General features: G+C 41.1%; 1 protein-coding gene across 1 annotated transcript in view; it reads left to right on the forward strand.

Annotated features, from left to right (window-relative positions):
* zfand2a (zinc finger, AN1-type domain 2A) overlaps window positions 1-8558 on the forward strand; it is a 40992-nt gene extending 32434 nt beyond the window's left edge. The window contains exon 10 of the mRNA XM_053675316.1: window positions 8421-8558. Within this exon, the coding sequence (XP_053531291.1) occupies window positions 8421-8543 (123 nt within the window). The 3' untranslated portion in view covers window positions 8544-8558. The remainder of the gene's footprint in view (window positions 1-8420) is intronic.
* The last annotated feature ends 759 nt before the right edge of the window (window positions 8559-9317 follow it).

The raw sequence follows: 9317 nt of genomic DNA on the forward strand, positions 1-9317 counted from the left end.
AAAGTTAATGAACAAACAATGAATCTTATTCATTCTAAAGCTCTAGTGATTATTAGGACTATTAAATCTTAAAACCTTACTTATTTTGATACACTTATAACATTAGAAGATACTTGCAGAAATCTAAAAACATAAATGCAGTCCAAAGAATATGAAAGGGATGTGTAAAGAGAAAATTTAGAAATGTCTATAAATGATTAGTAATGAATATGATGTCAATGTTATGGGCAAACTCATCTACCCATCATCCAGACAAAATGTTAATATGTTATGCATGTCGGACAAGGTATAACTAACGCTCATGAATTGAGGTAGTTTGGCAAACAAGACTTTGAGATGCAGAATAAAAAAACACTGGAAAATAAAATTTAAATAAGTATGGGCATAGCCAGTTGTGTGTGTGTAAAGGCAGGCAAAACAAATGTGCTTTAATGACCAATTAACAGGCAAGTAGATGTACAAACGTACCACAGTTTTAAGGATGGTTCAACTTTATCACAGTTGTAGAAACTGGTAGAAGATGATTACCTGCAGGAGTTGTGCTACAGCTCCTTAATTATTAATGATTTTAAAGATTGATGACTGTAGGGATGTCTACGATCAGATATACTGTAAATATGCATTAATGCTGCAGAAATCAAAGTTACTTATTTACTAATATAACAATACTGGAAATGATAAAGAAAGATCACATACAGTAGCTTTGTGAATAATGAATAAAAGGTCAAGGTGTCGTTGTAAAAAATAGTGTCAGTGTCACAATAGTGTCAATTATCACAATATGCAAATTAACATAATTAAACAAATAGTACAAATAGGCCTGCAGTAACCACACATGCATATAGGCCAGGGTTTCACAAACGTTTTGGGCAAACAACCCCAACTTTTCTGCAACCCCAGGCCTTGACCATTGGTCTAATTCCAGATATTTAATTTAGGACTATTGTAACATTTGGAAATAAAAAAAATAATAATTATGTCAGTACCATATGTGCAATGTAAGTGACTAAAAACCAAAGGAATATTCCTTGCACTGTATAATGAGTGAAGTCGAAGTGTGAGCTTGCAATTCTTGACATTGCTTTTCAAAAAGTACAGCTTCAAATGATAAATAAGATATAAAACACGACATGGCATGTTCTTATAGGCATTATTCACACACAATGTCTTATGTACGTATATTACATGAGGATTAAATGTGTCATTCAAGATAGTTGGCACCTTAGAGCCGAAAGATCCTTATCTGTCAGGTTTCCAAGTCAAACTGCAAAATGTTTAGTGATTTCATGCACAGCGATGTCAAATACACTGATGAGCTCTGTTTCACTTTCAAACTTTCCACTGTCATCATGACTGTTGTCATGAGCTGTGTCTCAAATAAATGAAAATATTTGACACTACATTTAAAAGTATTTACTAATTTAGAAAACCCAGAAGACCGGTACACAAAACAGACCTTTCGGTAGGTGTTAGTACTCAATAATGGTCTATAATAGTACTTAAATATGCGATTTGTAACATGTCAGAATAGTGAAAAGACTAAAACAACACGTACACTCTTCATTTAAATGTTGCTTGTTTGAATGTTGCTTCCAGAAAAACAGCTCCAAAGCATTAAAGAGCCACCACCATATTTAACCGTGGACATGAGGTACTTTTCCATATGGCTACCTCTCTGTGTGTGCCAAAACTACCTCTGGTGTTTATTGCCAAAAAGCTCTATTTTGGTTTCGTCTGACCATAGAACCCATTTGGTCCAGTAGTGTCTGGCAAACTGAAGACACTCAAGTTTTTCGATGAGAGTAGAGGCTTTTTTTCTTGAAACCCTTCCAAACAATTTGTAGTGATGTAGGTGACTTTGGATCATAGTTTTGGAGACTTTCTGACCCCAAGACTCAACTAACTTTTCTCGAGCTGTGATCCTTGGAGATTTTTTAGCCAAAGATTTTTTTTTGGATAAACCTGTGTTGTGTTTGCAATTGTTTGATATCCATGAGAGCAGAGTATTGTTGTGATGATGATGATGATGATGATGATGATGATGATGATGATGATGATTATTATTATTATTATTTTTATTATTTTACAAAATTTCAAAAGGATGAACAATAAAGACAATTTTTCAAAGCCTTCTTTGCTCATATTTTCCAAGGGTGCCAATATTAGTGGAGGGCACTGTAGATAGATAGATAGATACATACATACATACATACATACATACATACATACATAGTTTTGTATAATAATTCGATGTATGCAGCAACATTAGTTGGCCTACATTTTGCTAAATGTGTTGCCATGACAACATATTTTTTTGCCTTTTTGGTGCAGATGGTGTTTGTATATTGTCCTATTTGGGTAAAAGCATTGAAGATTAGATCAGAAGTGGCAAGGCAATTTAAGCTAATTACCACAATTTTGAAACTAAAATCATGGAACTCTCTAAGGTGTTCATATAAATCTGCCAAAAAATCCAACGTCAGAAAGAGATTAAGGAAATTTTAGCTTGATTACATAAAATGTCCTTCTAGCATAGATGTAGGTGTGTGCTCAGACCATGTTGTGGAATCTTACTGCTAGCTCTATTTAAGACTTTTATTTCTTGACTTGTTTATTTTGAACATCATTATAAAGACTTATTACATTAAACTATATTAATTATATAAAGACTTATTATATATAAAGTACTAATGTATGAATATATACAGATTTTACATCTTGAATATAATATTTCGGTTATCTACCCACTCATTAAAATATATAACTGTCCTACCTGGTGTTCCCTTTCAAAGGGAACTTCGATGTTGCGTTTAGCATAACACTATGGAAGCGCCTCTCGCGCACGACCGGCATCTGAAGCTTGTATTAAATCATGCCTATTTATAGGCCTGCCATGATCAGGTGATGTGGCAGTTAAGCGCGTCGTGTGATATAAATATGGCACCTGTGAACCGCGCCATCAGCCTTTATTAACTTCAGCGAAAGACTGCATGTTTGTGTAAAGAAACAAAAAGACGCTTCATTTCGTTGCTCTTTTCTCAAAATCTCAGAACTTTTTTATCCCTTTTTAAAAAAAAGATAAGAAAAAAAAGGAATGAGCAAGAGAGAAAAATATGAGTGAGATAATTCAGGAAGTGTGTTACGGCTCGCTCCCGTTTCATCACCTGGAATAGTGCACATTTTCTGGGTGAAGTGTCTAGGGATGTAGCATGCGATGGCAGCCTCGAGAGGCTGTGCACGGTAATTCCTACATTAAGCAGCTTGGCTCGCGGCTCGCGCTCTTCTCGGAAGCCGAAGTGAATTGGGTTTCAGAGCCTCGCGGATCTGGGCCGGCCACTGCCGATGCAGCTAGCCGTCTCAGGTTCGGGGGATCTCTTATAGATGTGGAAGAGGAGCCAGAGACGAGCGCTGCTCTATCTCTTGCTCTGTCTTCCGGGTTCGGCTCTCTGCTGGATTTTGGAGCTCATATCATGACTCCTTCTTCCGCTATGGAAATCGAAAAGCCAAAAAAACCCCACAAAAATAATAGTAATAATTCCTCTCGGACTCTGAGGAGCCAGAAGGATGTGCTAAAAATTGAGAGCAGCATATAAAGAACTGCTTGAAGTGATTACTAAGGCTGGATGAGCCTTTTTCTCCCCAGTGAAAGTAAATCCCTCACGCTGCAGAAACTCCCCTTTCTTCCAGAAGTGCATGACAAAATATCAGGCTTCTGGGGGAAAACCATTCATAAGCCCTAACCCCACGATGTTGGATTATTCGGCCATTGTGGGGAATGAACGGCATGGCTATTTAGCTATGCTGAAGGTGGAGGAGGCGCTTGTGAGCTACCTCTCTCCATCAACAGCAGGTAATTAGGGGGGCCGGCTTTGCCATCAAAGCCACCGTGTAAGGCCACCGTGGCATTGGTGGGCAAGGCCTATGCAGTAGTAGCCTTGCTTGTGGGTCACTGCAGACAATGACAGTGTTGCAGGCCTACCAAGCAGACCTGCTGAGTGAGCTCGATATATGGCGGCATTCAGCCAGTTCCTTCCCTGTTGTCTCAAGTTCACCAAGCACTACTGTGAGGGAGACCCAGAAGGCGAGTATGGCAGCCTGCTAACCCCAACAGACAGCCAGGGGAACCGGGCGGCCACAGTCGCGGCCTGCTACTAGGCCTGATCTGAGAATGGTCATAAAAGCCAAGCAGGCAAAAAAGAGCGGTCCTGAGGGGCCGTGGAAGGACGTATCAGGGGACATGAGGTTGTTAGGGCAGTTAGCCCCCAGTGCTACTGTAGGGCCTCCCATAGCCAAGGCGGACCCAAGTTTTTAGTGTTCCCTGGTCAGCGAGCTGTCACAGGGCAACGAAAATCTGATGTTTTCTCTCCAATAGAATGTGGAATAGTTAACATCACTAAAAGACCATCAGGCAGTGTGGAAACTACTGCCAAATGTGTCTCCATGGGTTCTGTCTACTGTAGAAAAGGGTTCCTGGGTCCAGTTTATAGCTCGACCCCCCCGGTTCAGAGGTGTGCTCACCACAGTAGTCAGCACAGACCAGAGCCTGACGTTAGCACAGGAAGTAAGATCCCTCTTGGACAAAGGGGCCACAGAACATGTACCCCGTTCCCTGAGGGAGGGAGGTTTTTACAGCCATTATTTCCTGGTCCGCAAAAAATAGGTGTATGCGGCCAATTCTAGATCTGCATCTTCTGAACTATACTCTTCGGACATACAGGTTCAAGATACTGATGCCCAAACTTATCGTTCCACAGATTCAGTTTGAGGACTGGTTTGTGACGATAGATCTAAAAGATGCATATTTCCACATAGAAATATCGCTAGCTTTATCCCCTCGCACCTTCACAAAGTGCATGGATGTCGCTCTGGCTCCATTGTGACTCCAGGGCATCCGTGTACTAAACTACCTGGATGACTGGTTAATTCTAGCACGAACCACATGAAGAGCTTGGGGCTCAGGTTGAACCTCAGAAAAGTATGCTTTCCCCAGTGCAGTGGACAACTTTTCTAGGGGTTATAAGGATTCTATTATGATGAGGGTGTTTCTATCCCCAACATGATTAGGGTCAATCCTATCAACACTGAGCAAGATAAAGCTGGATCTTGGGAGACTATTGGTGCTTATGGGCCTATTGCACAGGAGACTGTTCAGTGGTGGCTGAGAAGTTGGGGGTTTCGTCCAAGGACGAAACCTCTGAGAATAATCAGTGTCACGCGGCAATGCCTACATGGTCTGAGAATTTGAGTGTCCCCGGTTTCTAGCCTTGGGTCACACTCTAGGGGTGTCTCCTTAGCACAAGACAGTAATGACAGACACCACCCTCATGGGCTGGAGCATGGTCTTAGACAGCTGTCCAGCTCACGGTCTCTGGTGTGGCCCTCATCTGGTGCAGCATATAAATTGTCTAGAATTGGGGGCCATATTTCTAGCACTATAATTCCTTCTTCCTCAATTGAGAGGTCACCACGTGTTTAAAGACAACACACCGGTGGTCTCATCTATTGACCACCAGGGAGGATTATGTCTGTGCCCCTGTTTAGGCAGGCACAACTAATTCTTCTCTGGGCAGAAGGAAAGTTTGTCAGTGAGTGCAATGTACATTCTTTGAATATAGGGGCAGACATCCTGTTGAGGCAGGGGCTGAGGCCCAGGAATTGGTGGCTCCATCCACAAGTGGTGGAGTCCATATGGCGAGGTTTGGCCAAACGGGACTGCATGTGTTCGCCTCTGAGGAGACAACACATGGCCCGCTGTGGTTCACCCTCACTCCTCCCATACAATTAGGGCTGGACGCCATGGTGCACATGTGGCCGAGGTCACATTTGTACGCTTTTCCCCCCATCGCTCTGCTCCCACAAGTTCTAGCGAGAGTTCGCCAAGACAGTCTATGTCTGCTGCTAGTAGCACCTTATTGGCCAGCTCGAATATGGTTCCCAGAGATAATATCCCTGCTAGATGGCACTCCTTGGGAGATTCCCATCTGCAGGGATCCACTGTAGACCCAGTGAACTGCGTAATAGCTACAGTCCTGGAGTTCTTACAAGAACATTTCTCAGAGGGGTGAGCTCCTTCTACAATCAGAGTTTATGTGGCTGCCATTTTGGCCAGCCACGCCCCTGTTGATGGAGCCTCTGTGGGGCAACATCCTCTAACTTCGAGGTTTATGCATGGTGTCAGGCGGCTGAGGCCCATCTGCAGGCTGCGCATACTTTCCTGGCACCTTTCTGTGGTCCTGGAAGGTCTGTCAGGGGCCCCATTTGAGCCCTTAGAGTCAGCCTCTGCGAAGCCTCTGACTCTAAAGGTAGCTCTTCTGCTGGCCCTGACATCTCTCAAGCGAGTAGGAGATCTACAAGCTCTCTCTGTTGCCCCTTCATGCCTTGACTTTGCCCCTGGATTAGCCAAGGCCTTCCTGTATCCTATGCCAGATTATATTCCTAAAGTGCCTACATCGGCTGCCCACCCTGTGGTATGCCCTCCTCCATTCCCACCACCAGAACAAGAGAGCATGCACCTGCTGTGTCCAGTAAGGGCTCTCTGTACTTACCTCCACCGCTCCGGCCAGTGGCATAAGTTGGAGCAGCTGCTGGTCTGCTTTGGCGGCAACAGTAGAGGTGATTCTGTGTCAAAGCAGCGCATCTCTAATTGGATATTGGAAGCAATCTCTATTGCTTATGAGGCACGCGGTCTCGCTACGTCTCTGGGCATAAGGGCTCATTCCACTAGGGCAGTCGCCTGCGAATACTTTGTCCACATCCTTACAGGATGTGTGTGCTGCTGCAGGGTGGTCTATGCCACACACATTAATTCCTTATTACAGCCTGGATATTCATTCCACCCCAGGCTCAAGTGTCTTGCAGTGACCCTCGGGCTTGGGTCTTTTTGAACAGGCTGTACCCTCAGTATGATGGCGTGGGTATTCTCATTCCCATAGTGTTATGCTAAATGCAACGTCGAAGTTCCCTTTGAAAGGGAATGTCTGGGTTACATATGTAACCTTGTTCCCTGAGAAGGGAACGAGATGTTGCGTAGCTTTGTCATAACAGGGCAGGCCTGTGAATTGTGTCTTTGCTTCAGATAATAGAGGTTGATGGCGCAGTTTACAGGTGCCATATTTATATCATGCGACGCGCTTAATTGCCGCGTCACCTGATCATGGCAGGCCTATAAATAAGGCATGATTTTACACAAGCTTCAGATGCTGGTTGCGTGCAAGATGCGCACCCATAGTGTTATTCTAAACGCAACATCTCGTTCCCTTCTCAGGGAACAGGGTTACATGCGTAACCCAGACGTTTTGTATAACAGCCAATATATATTTTTTTTACAATCATCTGCAGCAGTGAAACCGACCCATGTAACTCTTTAGAAATCGTGGCGAATTTTAAAGGTATTAAAAGGAAACCTTGCAATAATAACGTACATCTCATACTTATCAGTCTGAGGGAAACAATTGAGAAAAATGAATGAACATGATGTGATAAAAATCAGGTATCTAGCTTTTCACATCTCCAGAAATAGATCTTGTACAAAATGGAGCAAAGGAAAGATAACAGTAAACTCTTTTTCATGTCGCACATAGTTTAACTAAATCAAGCAATCAGTTTATGTATTGTCTCCACCCTCACAACACTGCTAGAAGGTATCCACTGTCCCTTAACAAAGTGATAACATTCAATAGTGACCTGAAGCATCTTTGTCTCCCAGTCATCAGGCATAACTATTCAGAGCTGTTCCATGAAGAGCAGAGATAACTAATGGACATTGCGCAATCAAACAGCAGATTAAGTTTATGCTTTGTTAGAGTTTTATTTTCAGTTGCTTGAAGTGCATCACTAGTAAAAAAAACACTAAACCACCTTGTTTACATGCTGATGCTACAAATGTGGCTTTCTCTATTTTTAAATTTTTTTATTTATTTTAATTCGCATAATAGTCCTCATTTTTCAAGTTGTATATGAACAGATTTATTTCTAAATTGCTCATCCCGTGTGTTTGGAAAAATGTTGCTCTTCTTTTATGCTTTTTAGTGTGTGTTAATTTATGCACAAGAAGACTAACTAATGTCATTTATGGGTGATTCGAATTTATCAGCATATAAACACGAATAAGAAGAAAATCAGCATTAATGAAAACTTTGCAAATCCAGTGCAAATTTTACTAAAATATTAACAAATTAGGTCCAGTGTTTCATAACTTGTCATTCTGAACAATCAAAGACATGGCTCCTCTAGGAGAAATAAAATATAAATAATCATAACCTAATATGACATCTCAAACCTTTCAGACTTGCACACTGTTTCATGTATTTAGTCTGTATTTCTCCACAATTGTACATATGGGTGTTTGTGTTAATTAATAGTAACTACTTTTCTAATGTAACTTTTTTTTCTTCCAACTTTCCCAACCTCTTGTCTTTTAGAACTGGATGGGGAGATGTTTGTCCTGCCAGGCTCTGATGGATTTGGAAGTTGGACATGATAAATTGCGAAGCACTTACAGAGCTCTTCCCGAACTGCAAAATAATGACTATAGCAATAAATAAACCTCAGCTATGTGAATATTCTTGTCAACAATAAGTTTATCCTTCCTCTGATACTGCATGGACACAGAAGCAAAGTTATTATTGTTAACAAAAACTATCACGAAAACTAAAACTATGAGTGAAAAAACATGAAATACAAATAAAAATGTGAGTTTCCAAATAAACAAAAACGAAACTGCAACTATGAGGCCATAGTTGCTAACAGTAAAATTAATAGGTAGGAAAAGACAGATCCCAAGTTGGGCTTTTTTAGAATGATTACCATGATACTAAAAACTAAAACAATATTAAAACTAAATACAAACTAAAAGTAATGATTTTCGAAAGATAAAAACTTTCGTCTAATGCACCGTTAAAGCTAACTGAAATGAAACTGACACTGAAAACCAAAATACAAAACAAATTAAAAATAAAAACTAGCAATATTTTTAAAACTATAATAACCATTTTATAATAGAAAATACTTCAGTAAGCTCCCTTGCTGCATTGTTGCGGCAGGAAAATTATGGAAAATGGCAAAAGGCTCAGCTTCTGAGGCCAGTGAAATGAGACAAAGTGAGAACCTTTTTCTATGTTGGAATGAATTGAAATGCAACAGCTGTTAGTCAAAATATAACAGTGCAATGCAAAGAGAACTCAGAGGAGATTAGTACAGCTGTTAGTCAAAATATAACAGTGCAATGCAAAGAGAACTCAGAGGAGATTAGTACAGCCTCCCTTGCATACAGCAACAGACCCTCAGACTCTCAATGGCTGTTTCTCACATGCATTCAA

Source organism: Ictalurus punctatus, chromosome 24, assembly GCF_001660625.3.
Source record: "Ictalurus punctatus breed USDA103 chromosome 24, Coco_2.0, whole genome shotgun sequence".
Lineage (NCBI taxonomy): Eukaryota > Metazoa > Chordata > Actinopteri > Siluriformes > Ictaluridae > Ictalurus > Ictalurus punctatus.